The following is a 25,294-nucleotide window of genomic DNA, read 5'->3' on the forward strand; positions in this document are numbered from 1 at the left end:
TTTAGGTATTTTTAAAAAAATACTTTAATACAACCTGTATGTTTTCACTACAATCATTCTATAGCAATCCACACCATGGAACATTATAGCATTAGTCTGAAAATTGTAAAAAAAATTGAAACAACAACGTCTCTGCTTCGTTTTTAGAAAGTCCATAAAAATGGATGATTTATTTTTTATTCTACCCTCTATTAGAAACTCCTGTGCCAATTTTTAGACAAAATGATTTTAAGGATGAGACAAACCCTTCTAAAAAGGAGAGTTCAACATAGCAATATGTTAATTAAGTCTTCCATTCTCTATGCTAATTGGTACCAGTGGACATAAATCATAAAATGCATCTTAAATGTTATTCATAATAAAAGCTTGTTTTTGAATAGTGGTTGTGGCTGTATTATGTCTTGTCTACAAGGTTATCAGTGTTATTTAATCATGTAGTTTGACACGCTCCTCAAGAGCTTCACCAATAAATTGGGTAATAATTTTGTTAAATCAAAACATCAGTTCAGTACACATTTACATGAAAAAAATATGAAAAGCTTACCTCATACCATATGGATTTCACAAGATCAGAATTTAATTCCTCACTTAAGGCTTGAATAGTTAGATGTTTTGCAATAATCCTATAATGCTTTAAATCACTCTTGTTTCTTCTCTGCTCCACATAATCCCAAGCAACAGCTCCAATATGCCCTGAAGGTAAAGTCCTAACAATTGCCCTTGTTCCAGTATAAACTGATTTTTTAATCTCCTTATCATTTTTACAAAAACGTCTGATTAATAAAGTGGAACGTTCCTTTTTGTTTCTAAAAAACTCCTCCTCCATCCCTTCTTCACAGTTATCACTGCAATCTTCAAAATGGCTCAGAAAGGGCTTTGAGGGCATTTTTCCAGTAAAATTACCACCATAAAAGCTATGACTTGAGCATGCCACTCTAACCTTTCGTGCTGCTCTTTCCACATATAAATACTTGTCCCTTAAAGTGTCACAGTTATCACACAACTGTTGTCCATTTTTATTGTCACAATTTGTCAAGTCCATTAATTTACAAGTGCAGGCTGTTGAGTCACTGATGTGATCATTACCAACATTTACCTTCTGTAAACAGTCATCCAAAATGAAGCTGTTGTGAAGTGTGCACAAAGCTTTTGATACATTTCTTTCACTAGCATAGTGAAAGTGAAACACTGCTACATCAGCAGCATCATCTGTGCCACTTTTATTTACTGCTAACTGGTTTCTTAATGACTGCATCTCTACTGAAGGTTCATCCCTCTTCAACTGAATTTCAGCAAACATGGTCCTTTCCCGGGAAGTAGAAATTCCAGTTTCCAAGCACGTTTGTTCTTCTGCTAAAGAATCACATGATTTATGTAACTGGTTATGCGGAACACTGGTCTTGCATTTTTTCTTTATAATGTTGCAATTCATGTTAAGAAACTCCACTGAACCAGGGATGCATGTGTTTTTCTCCCAGAAGTTTTCATTACTCCTATTATCAGTCATTCCTTCTCCACTTGCCAAAGAGAAAATTTTGGGCAGCGAGCCCTGAAGATGTTCTTCTTTAAGTCTGTGTAAGTACGAGAAAGTATGTGTCGTCTGTCTTCCTTGATTAGCAATACGTCTTTTTATAACATTGGTGTCCCAAGCATTTTCACTATTTTCAGCTTCAGCTGACTGAGCAGGTATCACTTTACCCTGTGCCACAGACAAAAGTACAGAAGCTGCCATTTCCTCAGAGGTCATTTTGACAGTTTTTAGATAATGTTCTGTTTTTCCTCACTGATAATCATACTATGATTTTGGTGTATGAAAATTCAGTGCTAAATTATCAGTGCAGACACACTGTAAAAACATGTTGAATCCTTTATTACTTTTAAAAGCATATGCACTACAACTACAAAGCTTTACCAGCTGTGGCTCACTGATGTGAACTAGAGATTTTCTTAAAGCAGTTTAACGTGATATTGCCAGTTGACAATTTTCTTTCCACTGTCAGCATTTCCGTCATACACAGGGTATTATTTGTTTCTACAGTTTGTAGAAAAAGAGCATATTTGAACATATAATCCATCACAAAGATGTATCTCACCATACAACATCCAATTTTAATTAGTTTCCTGCAAGAAAAAGACAATGTATTAAATTCCATGGTATGAAATGCATAGTCATAACAAGAAGATATGGTTAGTATGTAAAAGTTGTTCATAGAACGTTAAGAGGACACAGTCAACTTGATATCTAATTAATTGAAAAAAATAAGTTGAAAACAGTTTCAGGAAGTATCTCTGTCTTAGGAAATGTCTACACAAGTAGCAGCAGCAAGCCTCAGAGCCTGGGTCACTAACTTGGGCTTGCAGAGCTCGTACTACAGGGCTAAACAGTGGTGTGGATGTCTGGGCTTGGGTTTCAGAACCTGGGCTCCAGCCCCGTAGCACAAGCCCTGCAAGCCCAAACCAGTTGACCAGGTTCTAAGACGCACTGCCACAAGCCTTTTTGCTGTATAGGCATCCCCTTAGACTCCCTCCATCAATATTTACAGTTTTACAATCATATTCTTATTTTAAAAAAGGTTTTTCTCTACGTTATTGAATGAAAAACCCAAACAAGAAAAATTTACTGTACGGGGTGAAACTGTGAAATTGAATATACATAATATGAACAAAGTGAAAATACTTGGTTTTCTATGGTCTCTTTCAGAGTAATTTTAGGGGTTACTTATCACTAAAGTTGGTAAAATATTTTCAGAAAAATTTAATTATTGATGTCCTTTGAAAAATTATTGATTCTTTTAATCAAAATTAAAAGAGATAGACACACACAGTAGGGGAAAAAGTTACAACACACAAGAAAAGTGGTCAAGATAATGATTGCTCATGCCTTAACAGAGGTTTTTTAAAGATTACATGACTATCCTTAATTGCCCTTAAACCTTGCCACTACGAGGGAATGCATTTCTTCTCATCAAGTATCTTGTGTCAAGGCTTGTACCACTGGTACAGCAAAGGAGATGGGAGATAATAGTAAAAAGACAATTGTGCAGGGACTTGATAGCAAGGACAGAGGACTGAACTTGGTATGAAGGAGGAAAAGCCAGAGAAGAAATCTAACGGAACATGACATGGTCAGTGTGACTTTGCGCTTCATATTTGTTATGTAAATATGCTCATGACATAACTGAGATGTACTTTATGCAAGAGACTCATGTAAGGTATCATTAAAGGTTATAGGTTTCAGAGTAGCAGCCGTGTTAGTCTGTATTCGCAAAAAGAAAAGGAGTACCGGTGGCACCTTAGAGACTAACAAATTTATTAGAGCATAAGCTTTCGTGAGCTACAGCTCACTTCATCGGATGCATTTGGTGGAAAAAACAGAGGAGAGATTTATATACACACACACAGAGAACATGAAACAATGGGTTTATCATACACACTGTAAGGAGAGTGATCACTTAAGATAAGCCATCACCAGCAGCAGGGAGGGAAAGGAGGAAAACCTTTCATGGTGACAAGCAAGGTAGGCTAATTCCAGCAGTTAACACTCTGTCCACATATCTATTCAGGGGATACCATCATAGGGCCTAATCACATCAGCCACACTATCAGAGGCTCGTTCACCTGCGCATCTACCAATGTGATATATGCCATCATGTGCCAGCAATGCCCCTCTGCCATGTACATTGGCCAAACTGGACAGTCTCTACGTAAAAGAATGAATGGACATAAATCAGACGTCAAGAATTATAACATTCAAAAACCAGTTGGAGAACACTTCAATCTCTCTGGTCACTCGATCACAGATCTTAGAGTGGCTATCCTTCAACAAAAAAGCTTCAAAAACAGACTCCAACGAGAGACTGCTGAATTGGAATTAATTTGCAAACTGGATACAATTAACTTAGGCTTGAATAGAGACTGGGAATGGATGAGTCATTACACAAAGTAAAACTATTTCCCCATGGTATTTCTCCCTCCCACCCCACCCCCCACTGTTCCTCTGATATTCTTGTTAACTGCTGGAATTAGCCTACCTTGCTTGTCACCATGAAAGGTTTTCCTCCTTTCCCCCCCCCCCCCCCCCCGCTGCTGGTGATGGCTTATCTTAAGTGATCACTCTCCTTACAGTAAAAAGAAAAGGAGTACTTGTGGCACCTTAGAGACTAACATTTATTAGAGCATAAGCTTTCGTGAGCTACAGCTCACTTCATCGGATGCATTTGGTGGAAAAAACAGAGAAGAGATTTATATACACACACACAGAGAACATGAAACAATGGGTTTATCATACACACTGTCACGAAAGCTTATGCTCTAATAAATTTGTTAGTCTCTAAGGTGCCACAAGTACTCCTTTTCTTTTTGCGAATACAGACTAACACGGCTGCTACTCTGAAACCTCTCCTTACAGTGTGTATGATAAACCCATTGTTTCATGTTCTCTGTGTGTGTGTGTGTGTGTGTGTGTGTATATAAATCTCTCCTCTGTTTTTTCCACCAAATGCATCCGATGAAGTGAGCTGTAGCTCACGAAAGCTTATGCTCTAATAAATTTGTTAGTCTCTAAGGTGCCACCGGTACTCCTTTTCTTTTCATTAAAGGTTATGATTATCATTAAAGGTCAGAGATAGCTCTACACAATGGGAACTGTTTGTTTGACCCAGGTCACAGCAAAAAAGCTTTCCAGGAAGTTGGAGGGGGGGAGAAGATAAAAAAAGAGGGACAATGATAACATGTGGGGGTCCTCACTCTCCCTACAACAACACACCTGAAAACAGCGGAGGAATAAAGACTGAACTGTGAGAAATGATAGTCCCAGGCTAAGATCTTTAGCCTGTGTATGAAAACCTGAGAAAGCCAAGGCAACCTGTGCCTTAAGAATCTGCCAGCCTGTTTATCACTTAGGGTGAGAATTTGCTAATTTGTATCCTACCTATCTAGTGTGTCAAGCTTAGTTTACATGTTTTATTTCATTTGCTTAGTAATCTGCTTTGTTCTGTTCGTTATCTCTTGAACCACTTAAATTTTATGAACTATAAAAGGCAGATTTTGTTTATTATTAAACCCAGTTTATGCAATTTCTAACAGTGGGGCAAGAAGTCATGCATCTCTCTCTTCACACTGAGGAAGAGGGCAAGTTTTAAGAGCTTGTGCTGTACAGATATTTCTATACAGTGCAAGACAGTATTATTTTGAGTTTGCCTCCCAAAAGGGGTGGGGGCACATGAGTGCTGGGGTAGCCCTCTCACACAGAGCTGATTTTAGTCTGTCTGCAGCAGGGTTAGGCCCTACCTCTGTGTGTGTGTGTGTGTGTGTGTGTGTACGCTGCAAGAGTCCAGAGAGCCTAATTCAGCAAAGCAGGAAGAGGGAACCCAGGCTGGTTGAGGAGGGGCTCGGTTAAACCCCAGTACATCAGGTGTCATCCCGGACAGGAGAGTGGGATCCAACCCGTCACAGTCAGAACAAGCAGCATCTTAGTATGTGCATTTTGTACAGGTTGGAAGGGTTAATGTGGGTATCAAAGAGGCCAAAGAGGAGGTAGTCGAAAAGGGAAATCATGGGAGCCTGGATGAGAGTTTTTGCAGTAGGGACTGAAAGAAAATGTGTGAGGTGGGGAGTTCCCTGAGCAGAGAAAGGGGATCCCAGGTCACCAGCCACTTTAAGTCCCAACCCTTTCTCCTGGAAAGAAGGCAAGAGTTAAACACCTGGAACAATAAAATACTTATCTTGGTGAGGCAATGCCAGAAGTAAACCCAGGTAAGGATCTCCAGGTTAAACACTTTCTCCTTGGTGCAACATACATCATACAAATTACAGCCCTCCCATGCTTAGCTAGACAAGCACATGCTCTCTGTTCTGAATCAACTCAAACCCCCTTGCTTCCACAATACATGTCTAAAAATATGGTCTTTCCTATCCAGCCACAATACAGCTAAAACACCTACTACCGTAATATCTTTCTCTCTGGGTTTGACAAATGCAAACTTGCACCCTCATATCAATTCAGAATGTTACTGCAAAGATCATTTTCCTAGTCAGTCTCTGACCACATCTCCACTCTTTGCATCCCCCTTCTCTATCATGCCAAACATAAGCTACGGGTCTTCACTTTAAACCCCTCCCAACTTATTGCTCTCTCATCTATCATCTCCCATTCACCACTGCGATGTCAACTCTCACCTGTGATCACCCCATAAAGCCAGACTCTGTCCCCATTTATTACATTTTCAGACAAGCTCTTTACTTCTTTCTGCCATGCTGGCCCTCATGTTTGGAAGGAGCTCCACATAAAGATCCTCAAAACTAACACCTTTAAATCCACGAGTTGGACTCCTAAATAGTAATACAAATAATTAACAACAAGCCTGAGCTCCAGGGAGGTTGGTGGTCTTTGTCAACAATGAGAAAGAATTGGGAGGGTTTGTTAGGAAAAATAAGGAGTTAGCTTTTGACAGTGCTGAATTTGAGCTGCAATCCAGTAGGAGATGTCAGAATGACAGGCTGAGATGTGGAATTGAATGGATGAAAAAAAAAAAAAAAAACCACTCAGGAGCAAACAAATTAAAGAGATGTCAGCATAGAGATATTAACTAAAGCCATGTGGAGCATATAAGATCACCTAAAGCAGGGGTGCTCAACCTATGATCCACCAAGGCATTTCCTAAGGCCAGCAGCATGCTTCAATGCAATATACCAACAGCTGATTCATTAAAGTTTTATCATCATGTTTACATGATTTTAGTTTACACAAGTGTGTAAAAAGACAATACTGTACCTAGAAACAACCTAAATACATACCAAACATGTGGAACTTAAAATATAAATCAATACAGGGGACTTTAAATCTTTCGCCCACACAAGGTTGTGCTTAGGTTTATGTATCCCTCCTGTGTAATACTGGATCATCACTGATCTAAAGAAATGACAAAAGGAAATAAAAGGGCCAAAGGATAGATTCCTGTGGAATCGCTATGGCAAGTGGAACAGAGGATGATGACCAGACAAAAGAGACACTTGAGGAATGGCCAGAGAGATAGAAGTAGAACTGAGAGGGGCCAGTCCAGAAGGTAAGGCATTTAAAAAAAAAAAATTATGATCTAGTGTCCAAGGCAACAGACTAGAAGCCCTAATATTTAGCAAGGAAAAGATTGCTTGTTAGAACCCCCTGGCTTCTATAAAAAAAAAAAAAGCCTTCTAAAATCAACAGCTGTTTCTTGTCAACCAAACTAATTACTTTTTAAAATTACCACCTGCAGTTACAGCATTTTAATAAAAGCAAGCTACATGCTCATTTAATTCGGAAAATCTGCTTACACACTTGACCAATTTTATTACCATTAGAGAATCTTCCCCAAATTAAATATTTTAAATAAAACTAGTTACTTCTACTTAGATCACCTCCCTAAATTTTAGCCAGTTGGGGAATGAATGGATCAGAAAAAGCACACTTCAACGCCCAAAACTCTGCTGACGGGGAGGGTGCCTCAGCAATGTTGTTACACCTCTGCCCTCAAGGTGGATTGATTTAAACCACACCATTTTAATTATGGCTGAATTCAGCAAGGGGGAAACCGATTTAAAATCAGTTTTAATCTTGTTTTACCTTGGTATTTACTTATTTACCAAAAGAAAGCCTCATTCATTGGTAACCACTAAGACGTGTTGATTTGCAACTAAATATAGGCCTTTACACTAAATTTGGCACTGGGTTTTTGCTAACTAGGAGGATGTGTATAGCTATACACATCTATTTCAGCTATTATACAGCTTATGTTATATTTATTCAGATTCTTAATGTTTACATTTAACTTAGAAAACAGGGAATTTTGCACAAAACATTTTAATCTTTTTTAAAAATTAAACCTTAAATGTGCTAGATACATAAGAAAAAAAAACAAAGTTTATCAAAACGTTTTGCTTTTAAAACTAACTGATTTACTAAACAAAGGAAGACTTGTAGTTCGTGAATCAAAATGATTGTTTCTGGTCACCATGTCCTTCCAGATTTTAGAATTAGTAGGTCTCATTTTCTCATACCTAGTTTTTATTCATAGATTACAAGAGGACAACAAGCTTTCCTTTTTTCAACTCCTAATCTTTTTTTTAAAGTCTGAATGAACTAGTCATTCAATTGAGCTAATTGACTAAACTGAAATTTAAAAAAATAAATAAAATATTCTCTCTCCACATGCCACAGAGGTTACTGTTATCAAAAGGTGTTTTAAACAACTCTAATGCAAGGTGCCAACCCAGTGACTTCCACCAGTTCAGTGACTGAAGTTCTTTAAAACCTGGCAACAAACATGTAATTTTAATTAATTTACATGTTAATAAATGGTACACTGAGGCCTTAACATAGGTGGTTATATTTTCAAATTTTAATTTGAAACAGGTTTAAAAAATTAATCTGTATTCAATTCACATTAAAAAATTCCAATTTAAAACAGAAAGAACAGATTTTTTTTTTTAAAGTAACTGATTTTTATCTACCCTGACCCATCTTCCTAAACAAACATGAAAAACTTTTCTTTGCAACTTTTCCCACATCACACTCAGGGAAAATACCCACAGGAGTTTCCACTGAACCTTTCTGCATTAATCGCTATAGATTACTACTCTGTGCCTTCAAATCCAACTCTCCCACTGGTGTTGTTTCTGATCAGGCACAGGCATGGGGATCCGCAGTCCCACTTTCATGGGCTGCCAAACCCCCATTTTAAGGGATGATGCAGCTAAAATCCCTCAGATTCAAGTCAATAGACTTTTCTACTTAAATTTTGGCCTTCATGTGGCTTTTAAATGTGGAGGACATGATTGATTTTAAACACAGGGTGTTTAAGATAATAAGTCATTTTCAAAGTATAGGGGGGAAAAACCATCTTTTTAGTTTTGCTTTCTCTAGATACCTTGTTCATATTCTTCCAACTCCTGTTCCGTACTACACTAGATCTCTTCCAATATCAGAATGATGTTTTAGAGATCAAAATGTATACATGTATTACTAATATCCTTCTGTACTATTTTTTGGAGGATTTCTTTCATCTATCAAAACACCTCAGACTACGGATTCACCTCTCCTGTCAGTGCAAGAAAATTCCAGCCAAACCTAAAAAAAGTAACCTATTCATACCATATTCATAAATATATTCCCTGTAATGCTGCTAAACCGGAAATAAAGAGAAAATGCTATGAACAGTCACCGAGAATAATGTATTTATTGCTTCAGTAACTGATTTTTTCAAAGCAACTAATTTATTTAAGGCAGAAAAGCCTTACAACATGAGTGAATGCTGTAAAATTAAGTTGCATACCAAAGACCATAAAACTGATCAGTAGATGGTAATTTATACCATTCAAAATGTAAAAACATTGATGTTAACATAGTACCTGTGTACCAGTGTACGTAAGAAGCTACTAAAACAAAACAATATTTTGAAACAGTCTGTAAGCCTGTGGGCATTTTCAATGGTAAACATTTCTCTGGCTAGGTTATATATTTTAGTTTATCCATGCCCACCTAGTTTGGCACTCTGTCCCCCTCTGGTGGTTGCTAGCCCTAGAGATTGATGAGCCTGCTACAGCCCAACCTAAAAGCTGGGATTTTTTAGCTTAAGTAGTGGAGACTCATGCGTTAAGATCCATAGGTCCCAGGTTAGATGCCCACTGCTGATGACACACCCAGGGACATGGGCATTACATGTAGCTTTTGAAGCCACAGACACATGGAGGAATGCTTCACAGGCTGCAGCTATCCAAGGGCATTATGTCTGAGGAGCACAGAGGTGGATAGAATGTCTCCAGGGATACTAGGGGAGCACAATGAGGCAGCAATTGCTAAACCCTTTAAAAAAAGTATAGCATGCATTCCTCCACCTAGTGTTTATGGAAAACAAGCACCAGGATGCTAGTTACCACCTCTGCAGAGATATGCAGAAAGGGGGACTTCCCAGGCCCTCCCTATTTGCATACTTGCACAGGAGCAGTCACAAATGGTAAGTATAGAAACCTTAAAATATATACACACAGCAAATATGCAAACATTTAAATTATCCCAACTAATCTTATTTTGCCAAAAAGCATTCAAAACATTATGATTTATAATTAATTTTGAATATAAAAGCACACAGGACAACCTACAAAAAGCCTGCACCTTGGTTATAGTCGCACATGGACATTTTCTAAAGCCACTAAATAGCTAATGAAATCCATTAACAACTATACTGGTACATTTCTGACATCATTTAAGCCTCAAATGAAATATGCTCCCTCTATCAATACAGAAGAGTAAAAATGTGGAAAACTAGATCCAAAGGTGAATCACCCTGGATCCAAAGGTCAGCCAACAAAAATAAAGTGAATAATTGAGAGAGATAACATGGCAACATTTCAGCACTCACATTCACAAAATGTTTCAAGTTGTAAAACATAAGACACTGAAACCAATTTAACAAAGTAAATTTTTCATCTATATTCACTTAGCTTAATTACTTGTACAGTGTTTTAAGTTTTAAAGTGCCAGCTAGTACTGACTATTATTTGGTAACTTCATATTTCAATTAAAAATATTTTAGAAATAGGTTAAAAAAAGAGGCTAGGTAAAAATAGGTTTACACCCCTACAAACCTAAGAAAATTCCACAAAAGGTGAGATGAGGTCCAGTCTGAATTGTTTATTCAAAACTCCCACTGAAGCCAGTAGGAGTTTTGCTTGGGTAAGACATCAGTATGGACTTCAGTATTGGACGTGTTTTCCATATTAAATAAAGGCATCTGGAGGAGTGGACGGTTCATAGGATTTGTGATGAGATAGAGCTTTTCACCTCTAGACTAGCAAGAAAAAGCTGAAACTACAGACCTTTTCCTAATAATAAAGTTATGGAATGACCCTGGCAATGTGCTCCTGGAAGTAAAATATCTAGATTTAATTCCCCATATGAAAAAGGCCCCAGAAATAAGAAGCAAGTTCCAACACCTGGCAATATCACCACCACCAGGACACCAACAGTGAAAAAGAAAATGGTGGGCCTCCTAAGAATCAATGAAAAAACTAACAATCCCTTTTAAACAGTTGAAGACAAAATTATAAAATTTGGCATAAAATATAACAGTAATGCAGATGTATCAGACCATTTCAACAACAAAATCTCAAAAGAATTAAAATGTTTATGCAACTTGTCATAAATTAGGCTAGACAGTTATCTGTAATGGCTATAACAGAATAGAATGAAAATTTAAAATCAACTATTAGATGTTCCAATAACGTGCCAAATGCTGCAGCCCCCTGTAGCCCTTCTCCTCACCAGAACTGATCTTGGGGAGCTAAGGATTGAAATCCCCCTGTGCCAGACAGGTCCCCATTTGCTCCCCCACATCCAGGCCTTTTTCCATCACAATACTTAGAGGAGAACCTGAAACAATCTCTCACAAACCCAGTAGTCAATGGAAGTTGTTAGTTTCTTTCTAGATCTGAGTTGCAATCATTTAGACCCAGATTTCTAAAGGTATTTAGGTGTTGCTGTGCTCAGTGCTGCAATGCCTGTTTTCTCCTGACTCATCCATTTTGTTTGCTCCCAACCAGAAAACTCCAAGACCTAACCGATCAAACATGCCAAGCAATTCAGTTGTTGGGGACCATTTCCACCCATCTACAAAAGGTCATAAGAACATAAGAATGGCCATAGTGGGTCAGACCAAAGGTCCATATCCTGTATCCTGTAGCCCAGTATCCTGTCTGCTGACAATGGACAATGCCAGGTGCCTCAGAGGGAGTGAACCTAACAGATAATGATCTGGTGAGCTCTCTCCTGCCATCCATCTCCACCCTCTGACAAACAGAGGCTAGGGACACCATTCCTTACCCATCCTGGCTCATAGCCATTAATGGACTTAACCTCCATGAATTTATCCAGTTCTCTTTTAAAACCCTGATATAGTCCTAGCCTTCACAACCTCCTCAGGCAAGGAGTTCCAGAGGTTGACTGTGCACTGAGTGAAGAACCACCTCCTTTTATTTGTTTTAAACCTGCTACCCATTAATTTCATTTGGTGGCCCCCAGTTCTTATCTTATGGGAACAAGAAAATAACTTCTTTCACTTTCTCCACACCACTCATGATTTTATATACCTCTATCATATCCCCCCTTAGTCTCCTCTTTTCCAAGATGAAAAGTCCTTAATCTCTCCTCATCTAGGACCTGTTCCAAACTCCTAATCATTTTAGTTGCCCTCTTCTGAACCTTTTCTAATGCCACTATATCTTTTTTGAGATGAGGGGACCACATCTGTATGCAGTACTCAAGATGTGGACATAACATGGATTTATATAAGGGCAATAAGATATTCTCAGTCTTATTCTCTATCCTTTTTTGATGATTCCTAACATCCTGTTTGCTTTTTTGACTGCCGCTGCATACTGCGTGGACGTCTTCAGAGACCTATCCACGATGACTCCAAGATCTTTCTTCTGATTAGCTGTAGCTAAATTAGCCCCCCCCCATCATATTGTATGTATAGTTGGGGTTATTTTTTCCAATGTGCATTACTTTACATTTATCCACATTAAATTTCATTTGCCATTTTGTTGCCCAATCACTTACTTTTGTGAGATCTTTTTGAAGTTCTTCACAGTCTGCTTTGGTCTTAACTATCTTGAACAGTTTAGTGTCATCTGCAAACTTCGCCACCTCACTGTTTACCCCTTTCTTGAGATCATTTATGAATAAATTGAATAGGAGTGGTCCTAGGATTGAACTAGTGGTGTTCTCCAAGGGTACCACTCTGCATTCTGAAAATTTACCTTTTATTCCTACCCTTTGTTCCCTGTCTTTTAACCAGTTCTTAATCTATGAAAGGATCTTCCCTTTTATCCCATGACAACTTAATTTACATAAGAGCCTTTGGTGAGGGACCTTGTCAAAGGCTTTCTGGAAATCTAAGTACACTATGTCCACTGGATCCCTCTTGTCCGCGTTTGCTGGCCCCCTCAAAGAACTCTAATAGATTAGCAAGACATGATCTCCCTTTAGAGAAACCCATGTTGACTCTTGTGCAACAATTTATGTTCTTCTCTGTGTCTGAAAATTTTATTCTTTACTATTGTTTCAACTAATTTGCCCGGTACTGACGTTAGACTTACCGGTCTGTAATTGCCAGGATCACCTCTAGAGCCCTTCTTAAATATTGGCGTTACATTAGCCATGTTCCAGTCACTGAGCACAGTAGCTGATTTAAAGGACAGGTTACAAACCATAGTTAGTTAATAGTGCCGCAATTTTACATTTGAGTTTTTTCAGAACTCTTGGGTGAACGCCATCTGGCCCCAGTGACTTGTTACTGTTAAGTTTCTCAATTAATTCCAAAACGTCCTCTAGTGATACTTCAATCTGTGACAATTCCTCAGATTTGTCACCTACAAAAGACGGCTCAGGTTTGGGAATCTCCCTGACATCCTTAGGTCACTTATTGGCCTATTGTATGGAATCCTATTAAGCCCCTTTCATTTGTGCAGCAACTACATAGAAGACAGAAGTTTACCAACAGATATGCTGTTCTTCCCCCAGTTATTGCTGGCATCTCTTGCATGAGAAAAAGATGCCTGACAGCCCGAGGTCCTACCCAGTTTAAGGTGTGGCCTCTGTATGGGTTCACACAATTATTGCCTCTTACTGAAGGAGATCTCAAATTCAACTGCTGTTTACTTTCATTTATTTTTTACATTATGGTTAATAAAAGTCAGATGAACGTTCTCTGGTGTTTGGTGTGCTCTCTTGAATTAGGTCCATCCCAGAGTTAATGACGGCAGTTACAAAGTACACTTATTCATGTGTCCATATTCTCTCAAGTAACAGATCAGTGTTGAGCTATTGCAATTAAGGCCAACAGAAAGATTTATGACTGAAAGTTGTGAAATCGTAGCAGAGAGACAGACATCTGATCTGGCCTAATATTCCTTAGACTTTCTACATTGTAACTGCCTGCACAGCATTTACAGTGGCTCATTAGCCATCAAGTCCTAATATGCCTCATTAGGATGTGCTGTATAACCCTATCTTCTTCAGATTTTTTTAAGTGTGTGAACATAGGCTCAAAGTATGTAGGACAGACACACTAAGTCAGGCAAAAAATGCCAAGAAGTTGAACTTTAAGGGAACAGATATTGGAGTAATAAAATTAAGAACAGATATTCCCACCAGTATAGTGCCTACAAGATGCAGACTATTTAGGAAAATATAGTGGATAACATTCTCCAAGCAATAACCAAGCTTATCTTGAAGAAATCAATAAGTATGGTAGGGATAATAAAAGAGAACAAAAACAAAACAAAACACACAAAACTGGCAGACAGCCTTGCCAGGTCCTAAACCTGATATCCCAGGACATACTTTATTAAGGGCATCAGTAATATGTATCTGTACAGTATGAGATCACCACCACTTCTACACTAAATTCAAATACCGATAGTTCCATAGTATACTAAGTGCACATTTTTATTTAGCCAACAAGAGACAGAGCTGCTCAAAAAAACCTTAGTCAAAACTTTACCATTGTCTGTGATCTTTTGTATCCACCGGAGTTAAAAGTCATGGTCTGAAGAGGCTATTGTTATTTCATTTCTAAAGAGTCTGCTGAAACATCTGCCTTGAAGTCAAATGAGAGGTCAAGGAACTGAACAGCACCTGAGACTCCGGGCAGTTCAACACCTGAAAACTCATGAGCTAAGAATGAAACATGCTAGTAAATAATTGAAGACTTTTTCACCTATCATGGTTATGAGAGTCCTGCATACAAGACCACAAACCTTTACATGAAAATGAGCACACATTTACCAGAGATTCCAGAGAGCAAATGATTCAAAGGATGGGGCAAGAGAGAAACTCAGACACTTAGAGTGGAAATTAGAGGAAACAATCGCTGTCAAATCATGTAGTGGGGGAAGGGATAGCTCTTGGAGATCTAGCTAGAGGTGGTGATAAAAGACTATCAGATTTTTAAATGTCAGATTTCTAGTTTTATAGCTAAGGCTCTATGTGCATGGAAAAGCTGGATATTGTTTATCACTTCAAAATATCCTGCTTCTATTAAGAAATATGAATTAGAATCCTAATTGTCAAAATTCAAAGAATAAATATTGGAAAACTGACATGACTGCTGCATCCATACATTTCTTTTTTTTTAATCATCAAAACACATCTCTTCTCAAAAGAACCACCACCACAAAGGAAGCAAGCGTCAGAAATGAAAAATCTGCATGCTTTGGAAGACAACTGAATTCTTAGAGGCAGCAAAATAAGCAGGGGATCCTCACAAAATAAAAAAAATCCAAAGACACAATGAGGATCTGTTAACAGGAAGTGGCACTTTATGCCCAGATCTAAAATACCCAATTACTTAAAAAAAACCCCTAATTACTAACACAAATATAATCTGATGGTATAGCAGAAAGCATAAAAGGAATACACAACATAATAGTTCAAAATAATACAGGGCCCAATCTGAAACAATTATTCACATTGTGCAGTACCTTGCTCTTAGAGTTAAGTCCCATTAAAATCATCAGGGCTACTTGAGCAGCCAACTACTAATAAACTTGACTAAGGCTGCTGATCTTGGGCCCTTAACCAGTATGTTTCAAACAACATTTATTGTTCAATTTTGAGAAGAGACATTCCATAGGCTATTCCTCAATCAATACAAGCACATTTTTATTACTTTGGAGAGACATGATGAAAAATTAATCCTTCTGAATAGAAAAAGCTAACATCAACTGCTCCACTACACTACCATTCTCAGAATACATCTTTTCTGTAAACTGATCTTTACTTAATTATATTAAATGGAACAATTAATTCTCGGAAACCTGTTTCCTTCCCCTTTTATGAACATCTGTCACCCAGACTGCATTTTATCATCATTCCTGGTTTTAAAAAAAGCACAAGAAGTCAAACTAATTTTTGTCTAAGGAAAATTAATAACCTAAAAAAATCAAAGTGCATGTACATTTCTGCAACATCAAGCATTCCTTAATATATTTAAAACAGTCACATTATTTTAGTTATGAAATTTCAACAACTGTAGTATTACCAGCAGCGCCACTTAAAATTACCACCAATAATGTTTTGTCAGCAAGCCAAAACCACACTCGCTTTTTGCTTATGGCGACCTTGTCAATTACATCAGTCTTTGAGAGGAAACTCACCCTGACATCTGACTCATTCAGGCTGTTAAGTCATCTCTGAGAGATCTACTTTTGCTGGAACTAAATACTGAAGGAGCAAAACAATGTAAAACTGGAAATGCATAATTTAGTTGTGTTGCAAGGTGTTTTCTAGTTTAACATAAGAGTCAACCAAATTTTCCTTAATTGATCAAATGGAATTAAAAAATGTTTTAACATGTACAAGTATCATCGGAATTACTGTAAACTGTAAATTCACATTATAAACATATAAAGAAAAGGAGTACTTGTGGCACCTTAGAGACTAACAAATTTATTTGAGCATAAGCTTTCGTGAGCTACAGCTCACTTCATCGGATGCATTTGGTGGAAAAAACAGAGGAGAGATTTATATACACACACACAGAGAACATGAAACAATGGGTTTATCATACACACTGTAAGGAGAGTGATCACTTAAGATAAGCCATCACCAACAGCAGGGGGGGGAATTATAACATTCAAAAACCAGTTGGAGAACACTTCAATCTCTCTGGTCACTCGATCACAGACCTAAGAGTGGCTATACTTCAACAAAAAAGCTTCAAAAACAAACAGACTCCAACGAGAGACTGCTGAATTGGAATTAATTTGCAAACTGGATACAATTAACTTAGGCTTGAATAGAGACTGGGAATGGATGAGTCATTACACAAAGTAAAACTATTTCCCCATGGTATTTCTCCCTCCCACCCCACCCCCCACTGTTCCTCTGATATTCTTGTTAACTGCTGGAATTAGCCTACCTGCTTGTCACCATGAAAGGTTTTCCTCCTTCCCCCCCCTGCTGTTGGTGATGGCTTATCTTAAGTGATCACTCTCCTTACAGTGTGTATGAAAACCCATTGTTTCATGTTCTCTGTGTGTGTGTATATAAATCTCTACTCTGTTTTTTCCACCAAATGCATCCGATGAAGTGAGCTGTAGCTCACGAAAGCTTATGCTCTAATAAATTTGTTAGTCTCTAAGGTGCCACAAGTACTCTCCTTACAGTGTGTATGATAAACCCATTGTTTCATGTTCTCTGTGTGTGTGTATATAAATCTCTCCTCTGTTTTTTCCACCAAATGCATCCGATGAAGTGAGCTGTAGCTCACGAAAGCTTATGCTCAAATAAATTTGTTAGTCTCTAAGGTGCCACAAGTACTCCTTTTCTTTTTGCGAATACAGACTAACACGGCTGCTACTCTGAAAATTATAAACATATGTAATTCAATCCATGAGAGAGAAATATTGACAAAATCCAAGGATCTCTATTAGTAGATTTCTTAGTGTGCAATATCATCTTTCACTTGAAGATAAACAGAACTCAAGCAGAAAAAAAGAATGCCTTTGCAGCACTCTTCATTTTGCTTAAGGTTTTATTTTGTTCTTATTTGTTAGCCTACTTGAAGGAGATCATCAATTACTAAAGAACAGAGCAGGATGCTTCTAAATGTGACTTCACAGCTCATGTGTGTCAGCGTATCTGCTCAGGACTTCAATATGCTTAACATAACCCACCTAAACTAAAGATTGTTGATTTTGACACCCTCTCTCTTTAAAGCATAGGTATACAACTTTTACTCCATGATCTTACATTTTAAAATGAAAGTCATATTGAGCTTTTTAAAAAAATTAAACCACCACCACACAATCTCAATATATGTAAAAGGCCTTCCAAAATTATTTAAAATTACATTTAGTTTGCTCCCCATCAATTTTTTCCTCTTTCTTCCATGGTTGCAAAGAGAAGACCATTCCCTTCAGCAGCTGACATCATAGCAGTCTCCCATCACCATTAACTTCCCACTCCTGTGGGTGATACCTCAACTGATCTAACATTATGCTCCTAGGAGAAGGAAAAAAGCTGAGTTTTGCCTAATCTATGCTCTGAAAGGAAGAACCTAACAGGTGGATATAGAATTCTACTGTTTCCTTGCCTGAACCCAATATAGGAATGGGTAGAAGATGACAAGAAGCCAGGAACTGAATGAGAATGGTAGCAAAAGACCACTACATAGGTAGAACTTCATACACCATTCACCATCAGCCATCCAGCCACAGATTTTGTGAGGACCACAAGGGCTCTTATCCCACCACTGCGTTAGGTATCTTTAGATGCTTATGAGCACTTCTGTATTAAAAATGATCCTATCCAAAAGGCACTTCAGTACTGTAGCAGCAGCTAAACCACAGAATGTGAAATATTTACTTGGTACCCATTTTGTGTTAAAAATAGAATATCTAATAACTGCATTCTTCACTGTATTGAGGTCTCCAGTTAATAGGTTATGACTGCACCCATTAACCCCGCCCTATACTTGGCAAAGTAGCACAATACCTTCATTAGGTGTGCCCTGACTGCAGTAACTGACAGACAACCCAGTCCTGGGGAATGTGATTGAGCTAACTGCTTCACAAATAAAAATGCAGAACTATAAAATGGAGAGCCGCTATCTTGACAAGACAGGAACCATTCACTGTTGGATCTGCGGAGAGAAATTTACCGAAGAGAATTTAAGATTTTTTTTCCCCCAACTTTAGCCTTCATAGTATATCTAACTGGGGCAAGTTGTATTAATTAATAATGTGTTGCAAAAGCTACCTGTGCACTTATCTAATAAGAAGTTCAAAGTTATTACATTAAGATATTTTGTTATTTTAACTGAATAGGAAGAATGCAGTTGCATTAACCTTTGAACAGTAAACATGGCAGAGAAATGAATAGACAAAAATCTGTAGGGAGGCGAATGCTAGCAGGACTAGGCAGCACCCAAGAGTACATTAAAAAAGGAATGATATCAGATAGGACAATCAGACACATACCACACAGTTTCAGGGAGGGAAGTGTCCCCTTTCAAATATCTTGTTTTGAAGTAAGGGATTGGGAAGGGTAGAATCTGTTCCAGTATCCAAACAGCATTGCTGCAGTAGATCTTGAAGGCTGGGAAGGGTAATATTTTTCCAAAATGTGACTGTATATGGTTTATTGTATATATGCAGGGGAAACTAGGACACTATATTTACATTTGTAATAGTATTATCTACAAATGTTATTTTATCAGAAATATAATGGATTAAATTCCTATTTAAATGTTAGTCATTTTTTTATTTTGCAACTACATTTGTAAAATGTTCTACTAATAATTACTTCCCATTTTCACCAATAGAGAGAATGATGCTAGGGGATTTTATACTCAATGCCTCACCAGCTGGGTTGAAATGATCAATCATTTTCTTAACCGGAAACAAGAATGAACAGAAGCAATAAATGTCAGTGAAACAACTTTTGTAAATTACAGTATTTCTTTACTGGTCCATACAAAGCATTTCACAAAAGTACCACAAGGTCACTTTTACAGATAAAAATCAAAATCCTGATATATTTTAAGTATGTGCGAAAATCATCAGTTTACAAAGTTACAGGCAGAGCTGGCAGCAACACCTATAACTTAGGTTGCCTGACACTTCCCATTATATGACCCTATTTTCAGTTGCTTACAACTTACCCAGCGTGGACAATATCAGTCTAAACGGTTGAAGTCTGTCAATCTGTCCTGGGTGAATAATTTTTGGAACTTTTCAGCCAAAACCATTCAGCTATTTCCAAGAATGAGGGTAGGGAAAGATATACTGTTTTGTCAGCGTGAAAAAATTCTTGAGACCTGAACAGCCTCACGCTTTCGAGTGGAGACTTGAAATTTGGCCTTTATATCAGGGATGTTCCTTCTCATGTCCCTGAGAAAATCCACCCAAGTTTGTCCAAATTATAAACCTCTGAAAAAATGAAGTTCATCCATGGTCAATTGAGAGCTGTAGAATCAGAAATGTAGGGCTGGAGGGACCTGAAGAAATCTAGACTATTTCCTGCCCCACACAATGAGGCAGGATTAAGCATACCTAGACCATCCCTGTCAGATCTTTATTTAATCCGTTCCTAAAGATCTCAAATAAACAGGGATTCTACAACCTTCCTAGGTAACCTGTTCTAGTTCTTAACTATCTTTATAGTTAAAGTTTTTCCTAATATCTAACCTAAATCGCCTTTGCTACAAATTAAGCAGATTACTTAGGGCTTGTCTACACTACCCACCAGATTGGTGGGCAGCGATCGATCCAGCGGGGGATCACAATAAAATTGACCGCTGAGCACTCTCCCGTCAACTCCGGTACTCCACCAGAACGAAAGGCACAAGTGGAGTCAACAGGAGAGCGTCAGCTGTCGACTTACCGCAGCAAGTAGATCTAAGTACGTCTACTTCAGCTACACTATTCAAGTAGCTGAAGTTGCATAACTTGGATTGACCCCTGCAAAGACAAGCCCTTAGATTAATAGATTCCAAGGCCAGAAGGAACCATTGTGATCATCTTGTCCGACTTCCTATATGACACAGGCCATAGAACCTCCTCCCCCCGACCCCCAAAATAATTTCTAGGGCTGATCTACACTACATAGTTACGTCAACATAAGGCATTTTATGTCACCCTAATTATGTCAGTGTCTACACTACAGCCTTCCTCCCACTGACGTAAGTGCCCTATTGCACCAACATAACGCCCCCTCTACAAGAGGTGTAAGGCTTATGTCACTGTACTTAGGATGACAGTATCTGTGCAGACCCCGTGTCCCTTACATCAGCTTTCTTGTCCATTTCCCAGCCAGGAGCCGGAGTGAGAAGCCCAGGTGGCTTCTGACCCCACTCCCAGGTGGGAGCCAGAGCAAGAAGCGTGGGAGATTTCGGACCCTGGTCCCAGCTGGGAGCAGGGGTGAGAAGCCTGAGCAGCCCCCCATCCAATCCCTGCTGAGAGCTGCACAGCCTCGTCAATTCCACAGGTCCTTGAGCGATGAAATGACAAGGCTGCCCAGCTCCTGACAGGAAGTGAGCAGGCAAGAAGCCCCAGGCGGCTTTCCCTCTGCTCCCAGGGGGGAAATTGGGACAGGCGAGATGAGAAGCCCTAGGGAGCAGACGGAGGAGGCAGCCCACCTGGACCCCCGGAGCCTGTGGGGCAGCCAAGCTCTTGGCAGGGAGCTGCCAGTGGAACTGAGAGACCAGGATTACAATCAACATAGCACACAGACTATGGTGAGAGATTGTACCTCATACTCTCAAAGAAACTGCGGAACCACCTGATCAACATCCTATACAGAAACAGGAAAAGATCAAGAATTAACTCTCAAAACTGGAGACTCTCATAAAAAAACCAACCTTCCATACAAACTTCCTTGTGGCTGGACTTTACAAAAACTAGACAAGCCATTTACAACACACATATTGCTTCTCTACAGAGGAAAAAAGGACACTAATCTATCTAAACTTCTACTTGCCACAAGGGGCCACAACAGTGGTACTCTTAACTCACCCAACAATATTGTTAATCTATCCAGCTATACTCTTAGCCTGGCAGTAGAGTCCGTCCTATCTTGGGGTCCCTCCTTCTGCCCCACCACCCCCACTAACATGATATATTTCTGAGGTGACCCGAAATCCTACTTTCACCATCTCCGACTCACAGAATATTTCTACCACACCACTGAACAGCTCACTAACCCACAGAAACCTTCCTAGCAACGCTACAAGATGAAGGATTCTGGGTGGACTCCTCCTGAAGGTAGAAAAAACAGACTGGACTTCTACATAGAGTGCCTCTGCCAACATGCATGAGCTGAAATTGTGGAAAGCAGCATCACTAGCCCCATAACCTCAGCCTGCAGAACACAACACCATCCACAGCCTCAGAAACAACTCTGACATTATAATCAAAAAGGCTGACAAAGGAGGTGCTGTAGTCATCATGAATAGGTTGGAGTATGAACGAGAGGCTGCTAGGCAACTCTGACACCACATTCTACAGGCCATTACCCTCTGATACCACTGAGAGGTACCAAAAGAAACTGCACCATCTGCTCAAGAAACTCCCTGAAGCAGCACAGGAATAAGTCTACACACATACACACACCCCAAGAGCCCTGACCAGGGGTATTCTTTCTGCTACCCAAGATCCATAAACCTGAGAATCCCCATCATCTCAGGCATTGGCACTCTGACAGCAAGATTATCTGGCTATGTGGACTCTCTCCTCAGATCCTACGCTACCAGCGCTCCCAGCTATCTTCGAGACATCACTGACTTCCTGAGGAAGCTACAATCCATTGGTGATCTTCCAGAAAACCCCATCCTGGCCACTATGGATGTGGAAGCTCTTTTCACCAACGTGCCACACAAAGATTGACTACAAGCTGTCAAGAACAGTAGCCCCAATAATGTCATGGCAAACCTGGTGGCTGAACTTTGTCCTCACCCACAACTATTTCAGATTTGGGGACGATATATACCTTCAAGTCAGCGACAAAGAGTGAGGGGTGCGAAAAGAGACAGGATTCAGGAAGAAGGGATCAAATTTGGGGGAAAATAAGCAGAAGAGTCTGTGCCTACCAGAGTACATTCAAATACAGAGAATGATATGGGCTCCCAAAATTCCTGAGTGTCAGACTCCTGCTGCCAGCCATTATCATTGAAACTCAGTAGCAAAGTGTGTGTCTTCTCCTCTACTATCAGTCTACACAGAGTATGACAATCTACTTCTAGCACTTATTCCATTAGCTCAAGAAGGAGAGGTCTGGGTACTGGACCTAAAGGTTCCAACCCTACAGATGACCCATGTGGGTGTCAAAATGATACGACATGATGGAATTTGTGGAGCTTTTTATTTTTGCACAGAAAAATAACTACACTAAAAATATTAAGGTAACAAAGTCACTCAAAAATAAGACATGTCAGAGTTAAGGTTGTTTGTGCAACCTTAATTTAGCCCCCTTGTGTGCATGGGCTAAGATAGTATGTGATTATGTAATTAAAGACTAATTTTTCAACCCCATCCCTGCCTCATTCAAATTAACCTGCCCTAGAGAGGAGTCAGTTATGTAATGAAGGAGATTGTGGTTTGTAGGACCCCCGCTTTATTTGTTGCGGAAGCTGGAATGTGTGTGAATGAGGTATGCCCAAATAAATTTGTTAATCTCTAAGGTGCCACAAGGACTCCTCGTTGTTTTTTCTGATACTAAAGTGCCATAAAAAAGCCCTTGAGAAAATTAATAATTCTGCCTTTAGCATAGGATTTTGTGCAGTAAATAAGTGAATAGCTGCTCATGCAGTGAGCGTCATCCACTGTGAGCAAGGAATGAGACTATATCATAATGCATATGTGGAGGGCAGGGGAACATGCAAAATTAAAGTTGAACAGGCACCCTTCATTTTGAAATTTCCTAACTTCTGAGTGCTCGACTTTATAATATTAACAATGTTATTTTAATGTACTTTGTGTGTAATTATTTAAGAATGGTCATTTAAATGAAAAGATAACATCTGTAAAATGACTCTTGCTACACTTAATCAGATGTACCCTCAGGAACAGCTGGATATCCATGTACAATCCAGCTAGGAAGATGACCACACAAACTTCAAGTTTCCCCCCCCCCCCCCCCACCATCATATTGCCTAGAGCCCTCTCTCTCCTTCGTTCATTCTTTATATACATACATACATACATACATACACACACACACACCTTTCCTTCCTTTATAAGGCAAAAACAACAAGCAGACTTCAGGAATCAGACTTTAAGGTCAGAAGGGACCATTATGATAGTCTAGTCTGACCTCCTGCACAATGTAGGCCACAGAATCTCACCCACGCACTCCTGTAACAAACCCCTAACTTACGTCTGAGCTATTTAAACCATGATTTGAGGACTTCAAGGTGCAGAGAATCCTCCAGCAAGTGACTACTCCCCCACGCTGCAGAGGAAGGCGAAAAACCCCCAGGGCCTCTGCCAATCTGCCCTGGAGGAAAATTCCCTCCTGACCCCAAACATGGCGATCAGCTAAACCCTGAGCATTTGGGCAAGACTCTCCTGGGTGTCTGGCTGGTAAGAATTCTCTGTAGTAACATCCCACAGGCCATTGGGATGTTTACCACTAATAGTCAAAGACCAATTAATTGCCAAAATTAGGCTATCCCATCATACCATCTCCTCCATTAACTTATCAAAGTTAGTCTTGAAGCCAGATATGTCTTTTGCCCCCACTGCTCTCCTTGGAAGTTTGTTGCAGAACTTCACTCCTCTGATGGTTAGAAACCTTTGTCTAATTTCAAGTCTAAACTTCCTGATGGCCAATTTCTATCCATTTGTTCTTGTGTCCACAGTGGTACTGAGCTTAAATAATTCTTCTCCCTCCATGGTATTTATTCCTCTGATATATTTATACAGAGCAATCATATCTCCCCTCAGCCTTCTTTTGGTTAGGCTAAAGAAGCCAAGCTCTTTGAGTTGCCTTTCATAAGGCAGGTTTTCCATTCCTTGGATCATCCTAGTAGCCCTTCTCTGTACCTGTTGCAGTTTGAATTCATCCTTCTCAAACATGGGAGATCAGAACTGCACACAATATTGCAGAAGAGGTCTCACCAGTGCCTTGTAGAAAGGTACTAACACCTCCTTATCTCTACTGGAAATACCTCTCCTCATGCATCCCAAGACCGCATTAGCTTTTTTCACGGTGATATCACATTGGCGGCTCATAGTCATCCTGTGGTCAACCAATATTCCAAGGTCCTTCTCCTCCTCTGTTACTTCCAAGTAATGTGTCCCCAGCTTATAACAAAATTTTCTGTTATTAATCCTTAAATGAATGACCTTGCACTTTTCACTATTAAATTTCATCCTATTACTATTACTCCAGTTTACAAAGTCATCCAGATCTTCCTGTAGGACATCCCGGTCCTTCTCTGTATTGGCAATACCTCCCATCTTTGTGTCATCCACAAACTATTAGCCCATTCCCACTTTTTGTGCCAAGGTCAGTAATAAAAAAAAATTAAATAAGATTGGTCCCAAAACCGATCCTTGAGGAACTCCACTAGTAACCTCCTTCCAGTCTGACAGTTCACCTTTCAGTGTGACCTGTTGTAGTCTCCCCTTTAACCAGTTCCTTATCCACCTTTCAATTTTCATGTTGATCCCCATCTTTTCCCCCCTCATAATTCCCCATGTGAACCGTATCAAAGACCTTACTGAAATTGAGGTAAATTAGATCCACTGTGTTTCT

The 25,294-nt window shown here is 39.3% G+C and overlaps 1 protein-coding gene across 2 annotated transcripts in view; it reads right to left on the reverse strand.

Moving 5' to 3' along the window:
- PLCE1 (phospholipase C epsilon 1) overlaps positions 1–25,294 on the reverse strand; it is a 340,325-nt gene that overhangs the window by 285,437 nt on the left and 29,594 nt on the right. For both annotated transcript variants that reach the window (XM_038409060.2, XM_043518170.1), the window contains exon 2: positions 545–2,121. In XM_038409060.2, coding sequence (XP_038264988.1) covers positions 545–1,747 — 1,203 coding nt within the window. In that variant the 5' untranslated portion in view covers positions 1,748–2,121. The remainder of the gene's footprint in view (positions 1–544; positions 2,122–25,294) is intronic.

Source organism: Dermochelys coriacea, chromosome 7 (genome assembly GCF_009764565.3).
Source record: "Dermochelys coriacea isolate rDerCor1 chromosome 7, rDerCor1.pri.v4, whole genome shotgun sequence".
Taxonomy (NCBI): domain Eukaryota; kingdom Metazoa; phylum Chordata; order Testudines; family Dermochelyidae; genus Dermochelys; species Dermochelys coriacea.